The sequence below is a fragment of the Annulohypoxylon maeteangense genome (assembly GCF_022496945.1).
Source record: "Annulohypoxylon maeteangense strain CBS 123835 unplaced genomic scaffold GGS22scaffold_1, whole genome shotgun sequence".
Lineage (NCBI taxonomy): Eukaryota > Fungi > Ascomycota > Sordariomycetes > Xylariales > Hypoxylaceae > Annulohypoxylon > Annulohypoxylon maeteangense.
The window spans coordinates 3522519-3545230 of record NW_025953248.1 but is presented as its reverse complement, the minus strand read 5'-3'; the positions used below and the strand labels follow the sequence as shown (position 1 = coordinate 3545230).

The following is a 22712-nucleotide window of genomic DNA, read 5'->3' as shown; positions in this document are numbered from 1 at the left end:
GACTCGTTTACGCACTACACTCGATAACCTCCAAACCGCGTTAATGCGCGGCGTCCCCCCCTGCCCCTTACCCCTTTACCCCACAAACGACAGACGGAGCTAACGCATCGAGCCGTACCGGGTATCACCATACTTCGTTCGCGACGCCGAAGGTGTACGCCGCTGACGCCGGACTGGACGGTTCGACTAGGTACGTGGCGAGCTGAACTTTTCCCGGTTTGGAGTGTTTTCGGGGTTGTTACATGTCGTATATGCATAAGTTGGAGATAGCCTATTGACATATGCTACAACTTGGAGATGTCAAGTCTTTGCGAGAGAATTCCAATCTATTCTGGCGTCGAGAGGTAGGTAATCAAGCGAATTAGGCAATGCTGCAAATTTGACAGCCGCGGGATGCTCTGCATTTCAAAACGTATGGGCGTACGGCGTCAGATAGTTCGCTGCGGACTAGTTCGCTTCTGTGGTTGACGATCTTATGATGGGCCTCTTACTTAGCTCAGGGAGGTATAAGGTAACAGTCTCGATATGTGATCACGTAAGAAGGATATGTCAGAGAGGCTTGGAATCCCCTCACTACAAGTCTGGAAAGTATGTTCCGAGAGAGAGAGAGAGAGAGAGTTGCAGTCTTAGATTGCTAACAGTCTAGATGAATGACTACCTGCCGCTTTAGGCCTTCTTCGTTGTTGTTGTTATTCTTGTAACTGACATCTCAGCTTACACGACCTGATGCACCAACTCCATATCCACATCGTTTGTCCCTGCCGGCTTTCTCATCTCAGTCAGAAGCCCGTCTAGGTCGGCGGGCTTCGTGTATTGCCACACATTTCCCATCGTCATGTTCCAGAGATAGACTTTGTCACCCGACGTGAAGACGTAAGCGTCTCCTCCAGTGTCACGGCTTTTGATCATCACAGGCTGCGGGGCGTTCAGACCGACGGTATTTGCTGCGAGTTTTCCTTCGCCCACGTCTCCCCAGTAGAGGCTAATTTGCATATCCTCATCGGCTACACTCCAGCCATCGGGGGGGTTGGCTCTTTGGGAAGACTGTAGAAGTGTTAGCTGGCAGCTGAATTAGGGCAGCAGCAGGAGATGACGATGGCCCCAATGTGGCGTACCGGGGTCATTTCCTTAACAGACAAATTGAGAACATACCATAGTTGGTTCCGATGACAAGTCAAGGTCTTCTAAGATGAACGAACTGCTCGAAAAGTCGAATGTAAAGGGAATCAAGATGTCTCTGGAAGGTTTGAGCAGGACATCGTCACTGAATTTATCCAAATCTGAACACGTGCTGCTCAATGCCTTCAACCCTGTTGACTAATTATATTAGCATCAGCATATTCGCATGTACATGGTACTTTGTACTACCACTGTCCTCCTACCTAGTATCTGTCTCTCTCAGTACATCTCACCATATCCACCAAGAATACTGTGGCATGGGACTCAGCAGGCCTTCCTCAATATTTCCAACCTATTCCCAGGATTAAGATATTTGATTCTTCTAAACAACTTTCTTCCCAAACTTGTCTTTCACTCACATCGAACAGCTATCTGAAACCGAGCCCAACAGACCTCATACTAAAGAGATTATGGCAGATGTCACACTTCTCGCTGCTTTCGGCGATCCAAATTGGTTCCGTGACGCCTTCAACTGGGATTTAAACCGTGTAAGTATTCCAGACCCCATATAATAATCGTAGGGTACTTTCATTGCCACACTGTGTTTCCCGTCCAACTCCGACAGAAACGAAGCTAAATATTATGAAGATCTTCCAGTGGCTTGAGACAACTTCGCAGACAGCCAAAGACCCAGTATCTCAAAAGTATCTTCAGGATACCCTATCGAAAATCAAGATTGTCGCGTACGTTTGCATGTATTACCTATACCCCTTTACCGGGATTATCAACTCCTACATACCCGATACGTAACGGGTAACAATGCTCACAAACTCTTGACAACTAGACTCCCGGACGGGAAAAGATTCAGGGATCCCAGGGTCGGGCCCAATTCCCACTTCGCGCGAACATTCAACGAGGACTGGAGCGATGACAGGTGGGATGGCCATGAAAACGAAAGAGGTAGACAGATTTCGAAATTCATCCTTAACGAGTGGCCGAACAAGTTCCGCCGTCGCAGAGACGGAGACGCCGGGATTCAAGTACCCTATTGGAATCCGTACGATCTACTAGGGTACTTCTTCAACGTTCTTGGCCCAGCGCCACCGGCTGCTAACAAAAGCAACTACTTCCTACCGCTAACAGCCGTGTACGCGCGGTGGTGCTCAAAGATCGCGGGTACTGCACCTAGGGGGTACAACTACCCCCCGGTTGCGAACCCGGGCGCGGGGACCTGGCCTTTCATGTACCAGTGCACATGGTGGGATGACCCCGGAAACCCGACCAAGAAGTGGTTTTTCCTCGGAAGTTCTCTGGGGGGTGATTCATGGATGGAGAATGCGGTTGGCACTTTCAACGAAACAGTGCAACGCCATCGATTCGACATGTTTCGAACCTGCTCACAGATTAAGATTGTGAAAGCCGGGGATTACGCTCAGAGGACCCCCGAGCAGAGAGCGGGCGGACATCCAAACCCGTATGGAGCCTGTGCTGAGGGATATCCCTTCGCGGAGATGCTGTCTAGGTACGATCCGATACACATACCACCCTTTCTCTTCGCATTCCGGTTTAACGTAATATTAGTGACAAACTTAAGAATCGCCATCTCTATGGCTTGTCTCTCAAGAGAGACTTCATGAGAAATCCTGCTCTCAACCAGTACGATAGAACGAGAAATGGCGGAGTTTGGACAAACAATGCGGCGCCTTGTAGAAATTGCACCGTGCTGCTCAAAAGAGCTGGAGCACAATTAGAGCATTTCTCGGAAACGATGGATCTTCCTTTGTAGGATTTTGGCGCTTCGAACGAGCCATCGACATGGCTCTATTATACTTCACCGTCATATAATTAAATATATGATTGATACACTGTTTGAAAGATGGCTGAATTTTCCAAGTTGTTACACACTAAAGCCACTATTATCATTATCCATTCTGCCGCCCCAAACCGCTCGTGATTAGCTCCGGGTCTAGCCGCCGACAAGGTTTAATTACTCGGTAGCTCCCGGTATAAACTACCAGAATCGTGTCTCTCACAAACATAACATGCCAATTTATCTACTCTTCCCATCTATACCCTTAGCTTCTTTATCGTCAACGCGTTCGGGTATCTCCTCCAATAGGGGCATAGTGAAATTTTTGCGTCCGCCCGTGAACCAGGTCACGGCGGATATGAGCATGACAAGGCCAACGGCGGCAGAGCAATAATTCATGTTCTGCGAATCGATCGGGGCAGCGCTGGGGAAATTAAACGTCACGGCGGCGAAAAGAAGGTAGACAGCACCGATCATATTGAGGGGAACACCCCACCGACCAAGGCTGTAGTGACCTCCCTGCAGCCGAACCGGTGCGCCGCTGAAGTGTGATATAAGGCGCGAGAGGAGGGGTATGGCGTAGGAGACGTAGAAGCCTTCTGCTGCGATCGAGATAACGGTGTTGAAGCCTGTGTATGTGCCGATATAAATGGTGTTGAGAGCTGCCTGGATCACCATGCAGATGATAATGGCTACTACCGGCACTTGAAATTTCTTGTGGACGCTGCTGATTGCCTTCGAATAGGGGAGCCCGTTATCACGAGCGAAAGCCCAAAGAGCGCGTGAGCCCTCCGCCATAATACTATTAGCACAGACCAAGAGGATGACCGTGATCAAGCTTGATAGGAAGCAGGTCCCGGCCACAGATCCTGTGCAGTCGTATATGATCTGGATCAACGGCACACCTAGGTTGGGAAGTGATTAGCAACTAAAGAGAAGCTCGAGAAAACACCTTGTCTAAGACAGAGACCGAAAAGGTCGTAAACTAACCAGTAGAGCTATTAGCGACAGCATCGATATCTCCAATGCAGAAATACGCCGCAATCAAGAAACAGAATCCGGTCACCGCGCCCAACCCTACGGCGGCGATGATAGCCTTTGGCGCATCCCGCGAGGCATTCCTCATTTCCTCCGTCATATGTGCAGGAGCATCATAGCAGCACATCGAATAGAACGTCTGTAACAGACCAGCAATTACGCCGAGGGGAGCAGACAGCCCAGTATCATTACGAAACTCCTGAAAGACGAACGACGGCGTCTGTTTCTCTTTTTTCGTGGCGACCATCGTGATAACGATGACGAAAAAGGATACGATGTTCCACACTAGAATAACCTGCGTGATCTTGTTCATGGCTCTCGGGGCGAAGATATTGACATTTCCCACGGTGAGGATAATGAAGTAAGTGATCAACACAGTGTGCCACCGCTCGATAACATAATCCGGGTTCGCCAGGTTTGCCATGCCGAGGATAAAGTTGGCGGCGATGAAGTTGTTCACAGCGCCATTAGCGATGAGTCCAACGAGCATAAACCAACCCGTTACCCAGGACATACCGCGAGCCCATCGGCTCGGAGCTAAAACTGCTACCCACGAGTACTGCCCGCCGGCGACTGGATATGCCGAGCACATTTCAGCGAAGGAGTATGCCACCGCTAATGAGAAGAGAGATACGCCGATCCAGGCATATATCATCACTTATAGTCCTCCTAAGACGATTCCTACTATCAGGGTACCTCCTAGCGCGCTCCAACATGTGACGATGCTAAAAGAGAAGCCGATCATGCCAAGGAGTGAGAAGGAACGGTGCAGTTCTACGTTCAATATGATATGTTAGCATTAACTTTACGCGCGCACATAGATTATACAGACCCTGCTCATAACCTAGATGCTCGAGATTCGCATCATCGCTGACTGTTTTATCAAAGGGAGCACTAGTCGGCGGACTGATATTTTCGGGTGCATCCATGATGTTTACTATTGCTCTAAGGCAAGGCGTAATGCGGGATCTGCTAATTGAAGAACCAAATCATCAGGAAAAGCAAAGAAGAGCACCTAAGGTAAGACGGGGAAGAGGTATTGTACAACCCGATTTATCATTTAATCGCACTCATATTTCCATATTCCTGGACATTGAAGATACGCGCCCCGCAAATCTTGTATGCGACGCTGGGGCTAGGAGATAGGCATTTTGCCGTCGATATCGTAAAACCGCTAGTAGGAAAAGGGGAAAGTAGGAATAATAGGTTATCACCAATAGGGAGAAATCAGATTAATACTTGTAATCCATTCGACTAATGTTATGTTATAGAAAATGGCATTCCTTGCCCCTTTTCGCAATAGAGGACGAAGTTTACATAAAGGTACCTATTTAGAGTCAAGCCACGCTCTTCACCATCATGTGTTGATATATGCGGAACTCATAACTCATTGCGTCCAATATTACGTTCATTTAAGTGTTTGGGTGCCAAGGACTTAGACTAACGACATTCATGATTTGTGCATGAAGCAAGAAGCAAATCTCCAGCAAGCAAAGGGACTGGCGTGAACGATGAAAAGGTGTTTAGACTCATTGGGACTTGGCATCTCACTTGTGAATTGTATACTAGGTAGCAATTTGATCAGAGTACTAGTCCCCAATACGCTAGAATGTCTACCTATTGAGTATTATTGTTGGAAGGTACTGGCAAGTTATCAAGTTATACCATAGAACAGATCGCATCAACACTTGAGCATACCGAAGAAAAGTGGTATAAATCTTCAATTATCGCCTAACTATAGCACGATATAAACACTGGAGATCACGGGTTTCTTCTTACTTACCTACCTAGGTAACCTCCTATTAGTTACCCTTTGATCCCGATGACTTACCTGTCTAGTAGGTAGGCACCTAACCAACTTAATATTCGGTATGAAGAAACATCCTCTGCCTCTCAACAGGGCCGGCCTACGATGTTAGATAAGTCCATGTATGGCATTTCAAGAATAGACGTTGACCAACAGACAACCAGGAAGGGAGACAATGCTACGCCGCAAACACCTCTCACGACACGACACCCAACCACGAGGCCAAGTCGCGCCCCAACCTCACAGCGAGCCTCACCTCAGAAACCTCGGTCTCCCCGCCGTCAGGACGGACCAACGATGTGACGACAATACATATCCCCATACATAGACCGCCAGTCTAGAACCCCAAGTAAACCCCCGCGACACATGACGTCGGGCGGAAGGAAAGACCTAGATACCTACCTACCTACCTAGCCTTGTTAGAACCGCACATGCGGCTCGCCGAGGAACACCACGCGCCAATCAAGCGCCAACGACCACCGTATAGGCTACGATACCACCAACGACAGCAGGGTCTTGACGACCCCGCCGCGCCAATATGGACTTTGTCCCCGCGAAATCGACGAGGGCGGCCTTAATCCGCTTCTTGCTTGTGTAGGTAGATACCCAACTAAGCGATGCGCGACATTTGCGACTTAGTACGGTAGGTGCCTTATGGCCTGGAAAGTAGTCTCATGACAGCTCGTCGCGGGAGTAAGTAGGTGATCCTCGAGCCTCGGCCACGATGCGGCCACGGCACTAGTTTCTGCAAAGAACACTTCCATACATACCCATACCTAACCATACCGACCTTAACGCGCGCGATAAGAAGTGTTCCGCAATGCCAGGGTCCTCGGCATAACGGGTCGTTGGGAGTCGTCGTTATTGTCAGACTCCGACGCGAGCCATCGGGCGCAGACCGCCTGTGCAACGATATCCGTTTTGTTTGTTTGTTTCGCATCGCCTGCGAGCGGAGAAACAAGATCATCGCCTCACTATCCTGTCCGCCTGATAATAAGCGGTCGCATTTTTTTTATTCCTTGCCCTGCTGAATCATCCTCGATCCTATATCCGTTGTCCCGTTATTCCCACGGCAACTAGGTCGGTATGTTGGGGTGTTCTATGTATACCAGCCACTTTGTCAGGTGTTAAAAAAGAAGAAGAATTGAAAAAATTGCCGTGCCCGGCCGAGTGGCTTCGCAGGTTTCAAAAGGTGGAAATCCAAGTTCGGACGAGAGCCATTTCAGCTTAGCAAGGATGGGAGGAGAAAGGTGAAGATCTGTGCCATACGTCATTGCTACCTTACGTGCGATTTCGAGCTTGGACTGGGTGCGCACACGCATGATTTTCCCGCGCACAGCCCGCTGGAGAAGCTTTAGCGATGGCTGCCGAGATCTCTCTGATCCGCGTGGTTTTGATCTACGGTGCAGCAGCTAGGTATCCATAGCATCATCATCCATAGCATAGCATGGCAGGTATACACTAGCAAAGTAATAATTCTCTGCCCACTCTACTCCCAGCATTTAGCCCGCATTGACGCGACAGCAACGCCACAGGTCTGCCTTACAACCAGTCCGCGAGTGTCCAGTGCCATCGGCATTCGCAGCTGAAAGTGAAACCTCGACATAGCTTATCCATTAGTCCAAGCCATCGGAGGGTCGCGATGGGTCGAGGTGCAAGTGCAAAAAAGCGCCTCTTTTGACCGGCTTCCCACATGCGGCAATTAGCAGCAGGATGCGGGCCGGGAGGGGATCTGGATCTTCCCCATGTGAAACCGATGGGATCGTCGCCGTTGGGCGTTGAGCACATGACTCATTCCTTCATCGATCACGAGATCCATTTCCCGTTCACCGCTCAGCGACTTGCAGCAATTATCCAAGTTTCCGGGTTCGGCGCAGGTGAAAGTATCGTGGGTCGTTACGGGGCATAGCGAAAAAAAATTTTTGCGGCTTAGTTGTAAGACTTTTGTTGTAAGGGAGAAAGTTGGTTTTGTGTGTTCCAATTACGAAGACAAGGACAAGGACAAAATAGGCTAATTAAGTCAAAACCTAATTGATGTTAATCAACTAATAAGACTAATTAGTCCAGAACATAATTAGGTCAATACCAACCATGAATATTATTGTTAATTCTTTAAGTTCTACTTCATAGGTACTAGGTAGGTAGATAGTGCTCGCACAATTCACTGTAGAAGAATTCAAAATTTTATAATATCTGAACTTTTTGTATTTTATTTGAGATTTGTGTTTGTGTTATTATATTACAATAATAGATACTTCTTCGACCCTTAGGGTTTTTTGTCCCTAAGAGCTTCGAGAGGTGGGGGCAATCAAATCGGTGCCTCCTAATGAACCTGTCCCTTAAGATTTCTTTGCCTTTCAGGGGCAAGTAAGATGCTAGGCCTTTATCCAAATATACACCAATGCTAAAATTGCCCAAAAACTCCTTTGCCTTTCCTACCAATGCATGCATGGTATATATAAGTAACTCGACGATGATATCGACTAAAAAGTAGAAAATAGGAAATTGTCGTCGCATCGTAAAGCCATAGCAGGTTCATTACCTCCCAGTTGTGGTAGTCCTCCCCGACTACCCGTCGTCATCATTGATCCAATCCCCGATATCCTGCCAATTCCAAGTGTCGTTCCGGTTGCCTTGCGGCTACCTGTCTCTAATGGGTATTATCGTAGTAAAATAGTAAAATAAAAAAATAGTGTGCAGTCAGCCGTAGTCGAAGTGCAAACGGGATAGCAATTTCCTGAATCGCTCCAGGAAGCCACCCGCAGATGAGGAGAGGGATACCTCCCCCAAGACCAGCTGTGAGGTGAATGATCAACTTAGATCAGGAGGTAGTCGAATCCCCTCATCTGCATGATATCTCTCCAGGAGATGTAGGGCGCTTCCGGGGTCCCGTTGGCACTAGGACTCGGCTGGCTGTTGTCGGCCTGGTGCCAGACTTCGTTCAGCAGCGAGACGACGCCGCCGAAGCTGCCATAGTTGGCGGAGTCACCGAGCTGCGCGATGCGGTCGTTGAAGAATTGTCGGAAGCTGGAGTTCATTCCACTAACGGATCCGCCAATCAGGTAGACCCAAGACAGGCTTCGGTCGAAGCCACCAGGGCCAGATGGAATAAATTGTAGAACATTGGTTAGTTTCTCGACGAGGCCAACGCAGCTGGTTTGACTGGGTGAGAAACCAGGAACCAAGCTGCAGAGGTAAATGCGGGCGGCCAATCGGAAAGCGCTGGTGATGTTCTTGCTGAGTTGTTTCGGGCTAAGAGAGCCATTGGCGTTAAATGGCATCTTAGGCCCGCAGTCGTTGGCCTCCGTCAACCCAATTTGGTCACCTAGCGCATGAACGTGTGTGCATAGAGTAATGTCGTCCATTCCCTCCTTCTTGAGTGCCTCGAGGCAGGCAATTTCCGAAATGAGATACATGACGTGGTCGTCGCAACCCATGAGCTCGCGGAGCCCAAGGGAAGGGTTAGTTGTCGACAAGTGCTTCTCGCGATAGGTGTGCGCAAAGGTCGGGGCACGCCCCTGCATGGTTGCGCCCAAGATATCGATCCACGCGGTTAGTGTCATGTTGAAAGGTGTCTGAGTCAACTGCTCGGTTGATTCAGAAACTAGTCGAGGCAGATCCAGTTTGTTGACTAGAGAGTTCACCGCCTGGAAGTGTTGGTGCCATGGGATGTCAGGCAATGAGTCATCGTATCGGCCAACGCAGCACTGGAAAAAGATGAGACCAAGAGTCGCCTCAAGGATCTGGTGGTGGTCTTCATCCTTGTTTAGCGCATCGCATAGTGCAACAATGGTAGCGTGTCGGTGTCGCATGATGTCATTGTCGATTTCCTCGCCCTGGACGTTCATCGTGGCCTTGTAGTGTTGCGCCGCGATCATGAGGCAGCAGTGAAGGTAGCCTTTGTTGCTCTGTAGGTTAGGTAGGATGAGGTCAGAGCCGACAGACCCATGTTGGTTAGTTTCCAAGATAGGGAAGATAGTTGGTAGCACGAATTGAATGAAGTGATCCAGTAGTCGTTGGTCATTGTCGTCTAGTTCGATGTCCACTTGCCTTGTGTCTGAAGGAAGGCCGTGGGCGAAGTCGAAGAAGTTGTAGTTCAAGGTTTCCTCTGCTAGGGACTCGCGGCGCTCCTGGAAGACCTGTTCGGACCACTCTCCATCCGAGGAATAAGACGGGAGGACTGTTCCCGGTGGAGGCGGAGTGTGGTAAGTGCTGAAGGTTGAAACTGTAGATTCTCGTAGTGTTGGGACATCGTTGACAAACATTTGTCGCTCGGTCTTAACATCAATCTCGTAAGGAGACATGTTAAACATGAAGTCGGCGTGTGATGGGAGCATGTGCGGGTTGTAAGTCCCATAATCGTTAACATTGGGTGGGCTGTTGAAGTTGAAGGCGAATTGCGAATCGATCGATGCGGACCTTGTTCGGTCTAGGGGGTCCGAGAAGGTTGCGGAGGTAGGGAGAGAGTGAGACAGGCCGGGCGGCGAGCTAACCGTAGTCTGGATGGTGTGCGACGCCTTCTCGGAGAGCTTCTTCCTCTTGATAATCATCTTGATGTCGTCCTTGTGTTGTCGTCTCGCATCGTTGTTGCTCCACCACATTGGTCTCTTATATTCGCATACAAGACCGAGGTGCTTGCATGCCGTGCACATGGGAGTGCCCTCATCGCACTTCTTTCGTCGTAATCTGCAGGTATAGCAACCTATAAAAGACGTGGCATGTTAGTATGTGGTTGTTGACCAACTTACACGTACCGACGACGATCCCGTGTAAGTGGCCGTATAAGTCGGGGGTATAGAGGAACACAAACCTGTTCTGGAACGGCGGTGCATCTGTGTCTTAGCTTTAGTGTTGGCATTGTTGGTTTGCTTAGAAGCAGCCTTCGTCTTGGTCGGTTGTGCGACGGCCATGTTGACGGTTGATGCTCTCATTAGGTCTCCCTGGGGGTTGGGGGGTAGACTTGACATTTGTATCTTATGTTCGAGGTAAGGTACCTGCGTCGAGATGGTAGTGGGGGGGGATATGCTAGTCGCAAGCCGAGCGAAAGCGGGAGGAGACAAGGGGAACCAGGGACCCCAGTTCTAGGTCTAGGTCGATAATTGCTAGGATCTTTCCAGAGATTGCGCCTCGAAGCCAGTAATTGCCCAAAAACGCTCAACGCTCTCAAGTCCTCGTGCCCGGTGAATAATAATCCGCAAGTGGGGATAAGACCGACCAGAGCGGAATGGTAAGGGTGTATTCGAAATTCGTCAAAATTAATATTATTTTTCTTCCCGTCGAATGAATGATAGGATCCAAGCAAGTACCAGCTTGCCTTTCACGTTAGTCGAGTTTAGCGGAATAAGAAAGGTATAGAGAGGGAAGTAGTAGGTTAGGAGGAGAGAGAGAGAGAGGAGGAATATAGTTAAAAGAGAAACTGGAACGACACTTGGATCTTCTACCCTTCACAACATCTATCTTCAAAAAAAAAAAGTGTTTCCATAGATTGGATGTGTGAAGACTTATATCGTGGCCTTGTCCTCTTCGGCCACCACTTTAGCTGCATCTCAAGCCGGCGCATCGATGAAGGCTGTGTTCAAAAATAGCAACAATACGCAATTTGGGGTAATTCCTTTTTTAACCCATGACCTTTGTGGCCTAATTACGGACCACAACATATGTAAATTAGCCCAAATTGGGGTAGCAGCTGGTGACTTGAGCCGGATATGCGCTTGCGGATTCCAATGAGCTTGGCCGGTTCGCTGGATTGTGGTCGAGTCACCCGGATGATGGTGGGTAACTTCGACCACCTGGCCAACCACTCCACTCGAAGTGAGCGGTACAAGGACATTGTACCACTCGCAGGCACTCGGTCACACTCGCGGAAGACGGTGGCTGCAAGCATGAGCAGGGATCATTCTGCAAGGTAGACGACGTTGAGCGACTAAAAGAGGCAGTTCCCATACGTGGCTGGCCGGTCATTGGATAGACCAGTTGAAAGTCCGGTCCACTATGAATGTCACCACCATGCAGAAGGGAAGACATGGGGTCTTGTCGACCGCCGCTAGCACTTGCAGATTTTCTAATTGTGCGTTCAGCGAGCGTGTAATAATGTATGGCCGTCTGTGTGAGCGACCTACACCACATACCTTGCCAGCCCTGTATTCATCCTTGCATCGAGCAAGCCCTTGCGAGCCAGGGTCGACGAGTTTATTGAAAGCCGCAGGGATTTATTAGCGTCGATCGACTTTATGGAAGAGGTAAGGAGAGGGTGAGAAGTGCGGTTTGTACTACCTCTAAGAGGAGAGCCTATTCTCTTCGAGGAACTTTGTCATGCCACCTCCCAGTCTTTAAGCGGAGATTGTAGATCGTTGGACTATCTTAGTATGTCTTAGAACCTCTTCTCTCGCGCTTCCTCGCTGCCTCGCTAAGTTTGCACGTTGATGATAGACATGCTGTGCGAGAAGAACCACGAGAGAAGAGAAACCCCACGTGTGGGCTTCCATTCTTGAGTACTAGGTTAGGTACATCCTATGCTAGGAAGACACCAAAAATTGTCGTACTCAGCACGTAAAAAGTAATATGTATGCAAGGAGCCATGGCAGCTTGCCGATTGCCCTCGCATTGACCATTGGGGCACAGATGGTGTGGTTACTTTGCATGGGCTGACCGATAATCATAGATTGCTCTGCTCTCGAGCTGCATATGCAGTATATTGAGAGAACCCAAATCCGTACGCAGCTATTATACTACGTACCTCTACTATGCGTAGTAGTACGTAGCTTACTTCGAATTGTATTCCGCATACCACCCCCGCTACTCTAGCTTGTTACTGCATACGGATATCATATCGCCGAGTGGGGAGTTCTGGTATGGATTAATAAGTTATCCGTCAATAAAAATTAGGTAGAATTTTGCGACTTTGGCGAGCTTGGAGATCGTTCTCGATAGCGAATTTTTACTCTCCTAAGCGGAGCGGGGAGCAATACGGCTCTGTACCACTCGTATAGCATAATTACTATCATATTTCTCCAAGCGTTCATTAGGCAGTATTCGTGAGTGCCAATGAATGCCGAGTCTATGAGTATGAGCATGAGATTGGTCGTGAATTTTAGACCAGTAAAAGTCCGGTAGCAGGGCTATTAAGACCGGACTCTCAGATACCTTGCAAGCAAGACGGGACGACGAGGTCGGGACTAGGAGTCGCGCCGACTTTTAGAATGCCCGCAGCCGAAGATCGGGAGTCATATGTTTTCATGTGTTTTCCAGGTCTCATTTTGATTATATTGCCGGTAGCAACGGTACCTACTAGGTAGGTAAGTACCTAGGCTGGTAGGTAATCTGTCAGTCCATTTAAGCATGGAAGAAACAAGTTCGTGGCTTGTCTTGTGTCCTGTTCTTTAAAATTCGACGTTGCTGTGGCACCGGTGAAATATTTGCAATTCTCGATGATTTTATGAACTCGCCAATCAGACGAATATACGAATATACAAGGAATATTGGTGATGCGTCCTTAAAAGATTTCAGGAAGTAAAAAAAGGCAGTTGAGCATTTTGATTCGAGGCTCTAAGAGAGTTGGCGCCAGTAGCGGCCCTAGCCGAAATCTTAGTGAATGTGACAAAGTATGGGTTCGGGAAGCGGATTGGCTCGAGCTCGGAAGCTAAATGCTTGCTCGGCCGGGATTAATTCATGATGGAGGGCGTACAATTAACCAATCTCTGTTGAAAAGATGCAAGTTCCCATTAGCGTCAATGGTGGAATAGTGGTCCTCGGTGGGGTCCATATGTAAAATCTTATGGATCCCTGGTCGCCAAGACACGGCATCAGGGGTCTTCTTTCCTTTCTTTCTAGATCAGCCAAACAAGACAGCTGTACCTCAAGTAGCTTCTCGGCAGGCTAGCCCTAAGTGAGCTACTCACATAAGTACCCAGGTACCTCTAAAGCACCAAACTTTAGCTTTCCCCATGATCCCGCCAACCCGTCAGCATTATCATTTTAATCAAGCAGTGGTCTATGCACCCCATAAGCTCACAAGCTCCTGGGGGGCTGGTTTGTGGCTTACCGGATTTGCATACGAGCCGGAAGCTGACCGGCTGTTGGACGAAGATCACCCGATATCACTTCGTCTTGGTGGGCTAATTTGCTCACATTGACCATCACTTAGCCCAATATTTCTAAAATTATCCCACTTTGCACACTTAGCACAATTAGCACACTTAGCATCCTTTCCATTTGGACTAATTATGGGTTAATTTGAGCAACATTCCGTACTCGCATGCAAAATGCACAACGGGCGCTAAACCGTCACACTTATCTGCAGCACTTCGACCAACATCGATATTAGTTCTATTTTTGAATTAACCCGCATTCTTGAATCTGTCAGTTTTGTACTCTGTACCATCTGACAATGTGGGCTAATTTTGTTATCACCCATACTAATTGATAGAATTTGATTTTTTTTAGTCAACTCGAATTTCTTTATCCTCATCCATGACAGCGATCGCGAGATTAGCCCCGTTGCAACATTACAACTCGCCTACGCCTAACATCCTCATTAACTCTTCAAGCCTCTTTTCTCCTTCAGGCGGGAATCAGGCCTAAGCCCCCCTGTAAGCAAAAGTTCTTACCGACCATCCCGACAGTATGGTCATAGCAGAAGCAAGAAGATGGCGGCGTCTTTTCAATGCATCTCTTTCACCAACAAGTAGATTAACTTATGCGTCATGCCATCCTGATGCTCGCATATTTTGGCTGCTAGTTGTCATTATTAATATATGCTATGCTACATACATACATATTCATTATAACTACGTGTGTAGGTTGTGTACGTGGTGTATGTGGTGGACGGAGAAGTGGTAGTATGGTCTCATTGCGAATGGGGTTGAACACATCCCCGTTTATGTACGTGATTTTGCCTAGCATCTTGATGCTACTGTCACGATGCTACGATGTTACGAGGCTACGAGATTCATTGGGATACGTGGGATACGCGGGATACGTATTTCCAATTCCAATGCACGTGTCTGCGTGTGGTGTATAATATTGCGTATTTTATATACCAAGCAGCCAAGGTAGGTAAGTATTTGAACGACATCAATGCCGAGTATCGTCATCCAGCCCCCAAGCATCAGATATGATAAAAGCACCAGAGTGGTAGAGAACTTTTTTTCCCCGGCTCCACCCCCGTACCCGTGGAGTTCTGGACTCTGGACAAATCCGACAATGGGCAGAATGGGCTGAACGGGTAATGGATATTATCAAAGAATAATTGAGTCCGTGCAGCGGTGCTGTCATGGTTATGATGTCCCTGCCAACCCTGCCAATTCGTGGTCTCGATGCAAATCATCATAAAAACAATACCTGAGCTTGCTAATGGCTTCTAACGGCTCTAACCCGGCAGCCAAGCTGTTGCGTCCCGGTCTATCATCCGTCGGCTAACGATGAAAGGATTGACGCACCTAGGCAGCTAGGCTCTACCCTTCATCGGTCCGCTGTGACTCGTCTCATAGTGGAGTTGTACTAGACACGAATCGAGCTGGTATTAAGCGTATTAAGCCGTTCACGATCTATTAATTATCAAATCAACCAGGTTGTCTTTAATGCTGACTATGCCTTAGCTACGGTCTGCTACGCTGCTACGGTGATTCAGGGATCAAGATCCCCTAGCTTGAGTGAGATTACCTGCATTCGTCAACATCTCCCTTGTAAAACCCTATTCGCCTATTCACCGGTTGGGGGGCACTCGACGGCAAAATTGAAGAATCACACAAATAATCAAATTAGAGCCTTTAGGGCCTCTAGATGGCATAACATCTAAGCATCGCATAACACAGATCTTCGTCAGACCACGAGTCGTTCATTTCATTCGGAATAAAGGAGAATCAACCATCCACCAGCTGACTAGACTCGCATTAAGGAATCCTCATGTGATGACCTCTAAGTGCTCCTTCTCGGCGTGCCATTGGGTCTGGGGCTTTTGATCAACTTCGCTTAAAATCGAGGCGAACTCTTTTCACTCTGGAGAACACAGCTCTCCCCACAGCTGCTCCGAGTCTAAAATGTGATGCTTCGCAACATTGAATCCCGAAGTTGTCCAGGCGAATCAGATAAGCATTCGTCAACGTGATAACTACCTGGGCATCATAGTACTGCTACTCCGTCAGGGTCAAAAATGACGACTCACATCTTGATAGTGAACTATTTGTCTGCTATCTAGGTTGAATGTGTCATTCAATGTCGGATATATTCGGAAGTGCCCATGTTCATCAATGTCTTCTAATGAATCGTGTCAACTAAGATGTGGATCGCCAACTATGTACGATACGCCAGCTGGTGACAAGGAAGTAACCGTAGTCTGTAGCTACCATGTATAATGCCTGAAGCAATCTACCAGTGAGCCTCACAGCAACGACGGCGGAGTCGAGCCCGCCGCCAGCGGAATGGCAGAATTACTAAAGTCTAATAGTGTAATAGTGCATCCTCGTCGGTCACCGACTCGTAAAGTGTTACATTGTTGCCGTCGGACGAGAACGAGTACGGGGGTCATATTGTCTTAGATCTTGGTTTGCTCCCTTGATAGTCTAAACTAGCTGGTGACGATCTTGCATTCGTTTTTTATCAATATCAAACTAACTTGTCGGTGTATTCCGTAACCTACTACCAAGTATGTATGTATGTATGTATGTAGATACCTACTTAGGTATGTAGATATGTAGTAGATATGTAGGTAGATATTGGGTTGGCCGACGCTAAGGTAGTAACGTGTGTGTGAACTCGCTTCGCGGGGAGCATACGGACACAACTTCTTCCAGCTGCATACCGTATGCGGGAAGCTACTGGCTTCCATGCAAAGACTGCAGGACGAAGTGTGACCCCCGCCACATGCCGTTCGTGGAGCTGGAAATTACCCAGTCAACAACTGCCTTATTCGTCTTCGCTGGATCGTCAAGTCGGATGGCCTTGTCTAAATGAGAAGACTGCCTATGAGTTACTTTTTCGACGACCTACCCGATTTTACGTGGCTTATGTCTTGTTACAGTCGGGATTGAACGATCGAATGGTGAATTATCTTCCGCTTGGGTACCTATTTCAAGTAGGTACAGTACAGAGAGTTGACTGTTGAATGGATTGAATGGAGAATATCGTTTCTCCATTCCGTCATATCATCGTGGGACTCGGCCATTCACGTACTTAAAGCCTCTGATATTCGGCCGTCATGTGTCCGTGAGCCAGGTCACGCTGACTCCCACGATATGCGATTCATTGGGTACCAAGCCAAGGTGGACCCGTCGCAAGGGACCGTGGAACTTTCGAAAACTTGTTCCTTCGACACCGGTCACGGCCGCGTCGAATTCGAATTCGAAGATTGGATAGATCCGTCTCTGCTTAGCAGTAGCCGGACCGCTCCAGATCTTGACGGGTTCCATAATGGAGGCGCTGCTGTACTACACATTGTCGTCTCGTCGGGAAATGCGAACATGAACATCTTCTTTAGAGTGTCTTAGAAATCCGTAATTGGCTTCACGATATCCCGTCATTGGTGAGGGGGAAATCCTAGTTTCTCCGAATTGACTCTTAGTACAGATATTAAGAAGAGATCGTTAGTTGGAGACGCCAATCCCATCGCCTCGCGACGTGCCACACGAGAGGGGTTAGGTAGAAAGATATGTATTGTATGGCTGTATGGCTGTATGATTGTATGGTTACCGCATGGTAGTATGTGGTGTATGTAGTGTATGTGGTAGCATGTAGCACCGGTAACCATCAAAGCACCGAACAACTCTTCTTAGGCTACTTACCCCTATCACCTATCACCTATGGAATACTTACAGCAGTATCTTGCGCATCCCATAATCCCTTGTGGGGGGAAACTACGGCATATACTACCCCTGGCTCAGCGTCGTATTCTTTTCTCTGTCCGTCTTTCCGGGTAGTGGACCATCTTCCAGGGCTCTTATCCAGGTCTTGTCTTCACTCTTACTAGCATGTGCAGACGCTGCAGACGCTGCAGAGAAGCAAAATGACAAAATTTTGCAAACCGCAGATTCTGCAGAAATGGACCTGGGCATCTGCTAGCTGCTGGGTCGAAATCCGTAAGTGCTTATTGCAATTGCTATTGCTAATGCCTAGGCGCTTTCAGTAATCGTGATCGTTCGACCAAATTATCGTATCCTGGGTTTTATCAATTGAACAGATCCGCACCTCGTTCTCGATAGGTCGGATTCGCAAGGTATGACGACGAAGAGTCCCTCACGTCTGACCGCCTCAAAAGGTCAGGAACAGTCAACATCTCAATTGATGGGAATTTGACGCCGTGATGCAGTAGTGCGGGCTTCTCCCGTTGTACGGGTAATCCAAAGTGGCTCAAAGTGGCACCTACATACCCAGGTTTATATGAAATTCCGCTTCATCACGCAGACTTCTGCGGAGAAAGATCGAAGCACAGGTATGAAATGACCTTCTCGCATGGCGTCGACCCGTAAGGGAGTGCCCAATATCCCCAATATCCATATGTAGGCACTATAGATTATGTATGTCTAACTATGTAGGTATTCGAGGGCGCCTCTCGACGTCTTCCCTATGGATTGTCGGGTTATGGGCTATTATGGGTTGACGAGAACGGGTGTTGGTCCCTCCGTGCAGTCTGCATCCATTTGTTTAGAACTCTTTTTAGAGTGAGCCACTTTTTCTTGCTAACCGTTACTATTATGGCGATGCCTAATCGGGTCTCTAGTCGAAGAAAACGGACATGGGCTACATGGGCTACATCATCCTTGTCGCCCGCAAGCCCGTGCTTAGGCTATCTGGGCGCTTAGAAGACGATGCCGGCAGGGGAGAGGACAAATTTGTGGCCAATGAAAACTCTAGAAAGCTCCAATTCTTTCCTGGCACACCTTAGTTTCTGTCCAACCAGCCCTTCGCATTTGGTTGGTTTAACGCTGGGCATGTGGTGGGAAGCATTCTGGCCTTCGTGGGATTTTGTTGTGCTTCCCATGCCTCCCATGCTTCCCACGCCCACGCAACAGAGAGAGGGGATGCTATTATTAGGGACATTAGAACACAGCAGTTAAGTGTGTCCTAGGTGTTCAAGGTGACCTGGCCGTGGCGAACCTGGCCGGTCTCTACGTCTCTACATAGTAGCTTTAGTAACTCTCTCCGCACCAACACCTAGCATGAAGTGTTACTGGTCTGCTGTGTGAAGGGACCTAGACCTTAAAGACAAATCACATCGTGATTAGCTCCCTATTATCGCAGCGTTTCACCGTCTCCTGCATATACCTAGATAGTCTTGCCCGTTGCGATCCGGGGCTATACTACACCATCCCATATATCCTATGCCCATACATATACATCCCGCACTCGCCCGCGGTGTAGTTTAGTTCATTTTCTCCTCCCCTTTGCGACGTCGAACCTGTCCCTCGACTACCTATAGCGAGCTTATTTCCTTTCCGTTTTCGCATGATCCCGTATACCCCCCTGATTTAGACAGAGAGAGAAGAATAAGTGAAGCCGGCAACGGCATTGGTATCTAAAATCGCATCTTTTTGCATTTTCCCTGTTTTCTAAAATATCCAAAATGGTAAGCTTATTAAGTGTCTCGGTAGTTGTTTATGTCCTACCCCGGGCTTGCCTGTACCCATATCATACCTTTGAGGTGGTGGTAACTAACTCTCAATGCTATAGAATACACAATCGCTCAGGATGAGCGAGCGATCGCGAAGGGAAATGCGACAAAAGAATCACTTCCATGACCCCTTCTTCGGTCTAAAGGGGCTCGACCCACGACCGACTTCGGTTGCGACTGAGATTGTAGATACTGAGTGGGAAGAAGAAGAAGAAGATATTGTTAGCGAGATAGAAGACGAAGACCCAGATTCGCCACGAATAAGCTTGAACTCGGTAAGATTTAACAACCAATGCTATGCGATCTCTGCGCTGGCAACTAATAGAATTGGTAGTCGGGACAACCAAGTGTAACTACCCTTTCTTCATATGAAGAAGCGCAAACACCCAGGTCGAGCAGGGCTCGCGAGGTGTACCCGTTCGGCTTTGATTCCTCAAAGCCAGTCGAGGGACCGAGAGGCCCGCACCTATTCCGAGCCTCGACGGCGTCGTCATTTAACTCTTTCGAATACCAATCCACCCTCACCCTCTCTCCGATAACGCCGAAAACGGCCAGACCGTTCGAAGCGGACCATCGGTTTCCGCTGACGTACGAGCCGCCACCTCCTCGCTCGCGCAACAGCCCATTCCAATTTACTCACGAGAAGTTGGCCCCGGTTGAGCTGTCGCTATGGTCGCCCGAGAAAGTAGCGCAGTGGATGCTCAATGCCGGCATTGAGATCCCGGTCGCCGAGAAGTTCGTCGAGAATGACATCAACGGTGCTATCTTAATTACTCTTAAATTCGAGGACTTAAAGGAGCTTAGTATCCAGTCCTTCGGAGTCCGGACCAAGGTATGGGAGGAGATCCACGTGCTGAGAGACAGCAAGGCAGCGGCAGAGGCGGCGGCAGCATCTCCTCGTCCTGATACCCCGATAGAGGATGAGGAAGCTAAAGAAGTGAGGAGGGAACGAAGGAGGGAAAGAAAAGAGGAAGGCAATAGCGTACCTCGCAGTGAGAGCGTCAAACGATCGAAGAGCAAGAAGAAGCCTGCGCATGAAGACATCATCTCGCCCTTAGAGTCCGTATCCATCGTCGGAATCGAGCAGATGATGCCGAAACCGCACCACTGCTCCAAGGGTGAGAACTGCTCGAAGTTCAGGAGACAACAGCGCATGATCGAGGCCTTCAAGCAAGATCATCCCTTCGTGGACGTAGACCAAGGTGGCATCATCATGGTTGCAGGAGACCCAGGAAACCCAGAGACTGCACCGGCCATCAACCGGCCCTCGTCGACAGAGGCTTTAAGGCCTATGTCTGACGCCGTGCCGTCCGTGATCGCGTCGTCGGACGTTCTCGGCCCCGGCATGCCCCCATTCCAGTACCTGCAGGAAGCCGCGCTACGTAATCTGCAGACACGAGATCCCCAGGACAACGTCAGACAGTTCCTCAACTTCCAGCATCAGCACGGTGACGAGTGCAGCTCCACCGAAGTCCCGCCAACACCTCCATTCGAGGTACCCGCTATTGGAACTGCCACCACGACACCAACTCCACGAACACCTCATGAGGGTTTACGTGCCTTGCCCAAGCTCGCTATCCCCGGACAACAACCTCAACTGCAGCAGCAATTGCAAGCTCAACGGCACTCCCAACAACTGCGTTCCGCGAACCAGACACCGCAACCCTCATTCTACCCTCAACGGATGGACAGAGGCGAAGCCCTATCACCAGACCTGCACAACGCCCCCTACCGCTTCGGCACCCCCTTCTCGGACATGGACGTACCCCTAACCGCCGTCCCCCTCGGCCCCGTCGCCCGCGACGCATCCCAATCCGTACCTCCGGACATGAACTACCGCACCGCCCCTCTAATCTCCCGCTCCCAATCACGCGCTTCCCGGCGTCCATCCTTCCAAGTAATGGCACCCGTAGAAGAAGACGCCGCGGCGACCCCAGTAGCCCGGGTCTACGGACACCGGTACACGCACTCCGTGTCCCCCAAGACCTCCTCCGCGCCCAAAATCCCCTCGCGTTCACAACCACTCCAAGCCCCCCCTCGACCACAATACCCCTGGTCACCTCCCTCCACCCGCACCGGCTTCGGCCCAATCACAACACCCGGCCAACCCACCCCCTCCACCGTCAAAGACGCCGAAGGCGTAACCTACGCGGGCCCCGTAAAGAAGCGGAAGACGCGGATGTTGCGGCACGAATGGCACGACCACTACGCGACACTCAAAGGGACCCGTCTCGCGCTGCACAAAGACGCCGAAGCGCGGTCCCGGGCGCTGGAATACATCGACATAGACGACTACGCAATCGCCTGTTCCTCGCTCTCCACCGGGTCAAAGCTCAACGCCGCATTCAAAGCCATGAGCATATCGCGGTCAGCGAAAAACGGTGCCTCAGCCGCGGACCCGGATTCGGTTGCGGCGTTCAGCTTCCAGCTGATACCGCAGAACGAAGTCGGGCGCGGGGCGTTAGGGGGGCGGTTGAGGAAGCGGGAGAGCCAGAGTGTGGGCGGCGCAGGGGGGTTGCCGAGTCCGCCTCCGGGGATCGAGGGCGCGGCGAATGGGACGGGGAAGACGCATCATTTCGCGGTGAGGAGTCGTGACGAGAGGATCGATTGGATGCGCGAGCTTATGCTTGCGAAGGCGTTGAGGCAGAAGGGCGAGGGGTTCGAGGTTAGTGTTAATGGGAATATGATCTAGATCTAGGTCTAGATCAGGTCGTCTACCGACATACTACCTACCTACTTATATTTTCTTTCGTTTTCTTTTTATATATGGAGGTGACGTACCTATATACACAAGACCAATGTCTTGTGGTTGGGTGTATCCCTACTTGTCTTTTCCGTCGTCGGTTCTTGGAGAGCCGTGAGGTGTTCGGGGGTTGACGATGACGACGGGAGATGCTAATGACGGTTTTCGGCGACTATAATGGACGTGGACAAGATTCGATATCCCAAGCACTGGACGCTTCCGCTTCAAGCAAGCAAACCCACGTTTTCCTTTTTCTTCTCTTATTATACCTACTCTTCTGGCAATTCGTCTTCTTAGGTTGCCGCTTAAACAAAACAAGCGAAGGCAACTTCACTAAGGGGGCGTATTAACGAAATGGATTTTTTGGACGAATACCTTTTTCTTTTTAACCTATATATCATCATATATGTAGTTGTTTTTGGATCGAACGAATAACGGTGGCGATGGGTGCATGAGATACCAGCACGCTCCTTATAAGGTTGTTGTTATATCATATCACGGATGTCTTGTATGCCAGGGCAACCGGCAAAATTTAGGTAGCTTTGAAAATTTGGAAAAGGAAGATTGATAAAAATAAAATAAAAGGCCTACT

At 49.2% G+C, this 22712-nt stretch overlaps 5 protein-coding genes across 5 annotated transcripts; 2 read left to right on the top strand and 3 right to left on the bottom strand.

Annotated features, from left to right (window-relative positions):
- Positions 1–560: 560 nt before the first annotated feature.
- On the bottom strand, positions 561–1214 carry GGS22DRAFT_151185 (uncharacterized protein). The gene is made up of 2 exons (XM_047959437.1): positions 1153–1214; positions 561–1044 (listed from the first exon to the last, which is right to left on the bottom strand). The coding sequence occupies exons 1-2, from the start codon at positions 1153–1155 to the stop codon at positions 715–717; spliced, it is 333 nt and encodes a 110-aa protein (XP_047824374.1). The 5' UTR covers positions 1156–1214; the 3' UTR covers positions 561–714.
- Positions 1215–3000, top strand: GGS22DRAFT_151182 (uncharacterized protein). Its single transcript, XM_047959436.1, has 4 exons — positions 1215–1667; positions 1768–1862; positions 1964–2641; positions 2701–3000. Exons 1-4 carry the CDS (start codon positions 1590–1592, stop codon positions 2903–2905), a joined length of 1056 nt encoding a protein of 351 aa, XP_047824373.1. The 5' UTR covers positions 1215–1589; the 3' UTR covers positions 2906–3000.
- A 30-nt stretch (positions 3001–3030) lies between these two features.
- GGS22DRAFT_151177 (putative GABA permease) lies at positions 3031–5161 on the bottom strand. Its single transcript, XM_047959435.1, has 3 exons — positions 4800–5161; positions 3920–4741; positions 3031–3834 (listed from the first exon to the last, which is right to left on the bottom strand). The coding sequence occupies exons 2-3, from the start codon at positions 4620–4622 to the stop codon at positions 3170–3172; spliced, it is 1368 nt and encodes a 455-aa protein (XP_047824372.1). The 5' UTR covers positions 4623–4741; positions 4800–5161; the 3' UTR covers positions 3031–3169.
- A 2795-nt stretch (positions 5162–7956) lies between these two features.
- Positions 7957–11327, bottom strand: GGS22DRAFT_151173 (PRO1 protein). Its single transcript, XM_047959434.1, has 2 exons — positions 10585–11327; positions 7957–10476 (listed from the first exon to the last, which is right to left on the bottom strand). The coding sequence occupies exons 1-2, from the start codon at positions 10739–10741 to the stop codon at positions 8591–8593; spliced, it is 2043 nt and encodes a 680-aa protein (XP_047824371.1). The 5' UTR covers positions 10742–11327; the 3' UTR covers positions 7957–8590.
- Positions 11328–19076: 7749 nt separating this feature from the next.
- GGS22DRAFT_14782 (uncharacterized protein) lies at positions 19077–22169 on the top strand. Its single transcript, XM_047958965.1, has 3 exons — positions 19077–19332; positions 19437–19652; positions 19712–22169. The coding sequence occupies exons 1-3, from the start codon at positions 19330–19332 to the stop codon at positions 22067–22069; spliced, it is 2577 nt and encodes an 858-aa protein (XP_047824370.1). The 5' UTR covers positions 19077–19329; the 3' UTR covers positions 22070–22169.
- The last annotated feature ends 543 nt before the right edge of the window (positions 22170–22712 follow it).

What these genes read in the sequence shown, in the direction of transcription:
- GGS22DRAFT_151182 (XM_047959436.1), top strand. Translation starts at nt 1,590, where the DNA reads ATGGCAGATGTCACACTTCTCGCTGCTTTCGGCGATCCAAATTGGTTC. An exon ending in TCAACTGGGATTTAAACCGT is followed by an intron (nt 1,668 to 1,767) that starts GTAAGTATTCCA and finishes AATATTATGAAG; the next exon opens with ATCTTCCAGTGGCTTGAGAC. An exon ending in TCGAAAATCAAGATTGTCGC is followed by an intron (nt 1,863 to 1,963) that starts GTACGTTTGCAT and finishes CTTGACAACTAG; the next exon opens with ACTCCCGGACGGGAAAAGAT.
- GGS22DRAFT_151177 (XM_047959435.1), bottom strand. Translation starts at nt 4,622, where the DNA reads ATGATATATGCCTGGATCGGCGTATCTCTCTTCTCATTAGCGGTGGCA. An exon ending in TGTCGCTAATAGCTCTACTG is followed by an intron (nt 3,835 to 3,919) that starts GTTAGTTTACGA and finishes TTCCCAACCTAG; the next exon opens with GTGTGCCGTTGATCCAGATC.
- GGS22DRAFT_151173 (XM_047959434.1), bottom strand. Translation starts at nt 10,741, where the DNA reads ATGTCAAGTCTACCCCCCAACCCCCAGGGAGACCTAATGAGAGCATCA. An exon ending in GCACCGCCGTTCCAGAACAG is followed by an intron (nt 10,477 to 10,584) that starts GTTTGTGTTCCT and finishes CGTCTTTTATAG; the next exon opens with GTTGCTATACCTGCAGATTA.
- GGS22DRAFT_14782 (XM_047958965.1), top strand. An exon ending in CACGAATAAGCTTGAACTCG is followed by an intron (nt 19,653 to 19,711) that starts GTAAGATTTAAC and finishes TAGAATTGGTAG; the next exon opens with TCGGGACAACCAAGTGTAAC.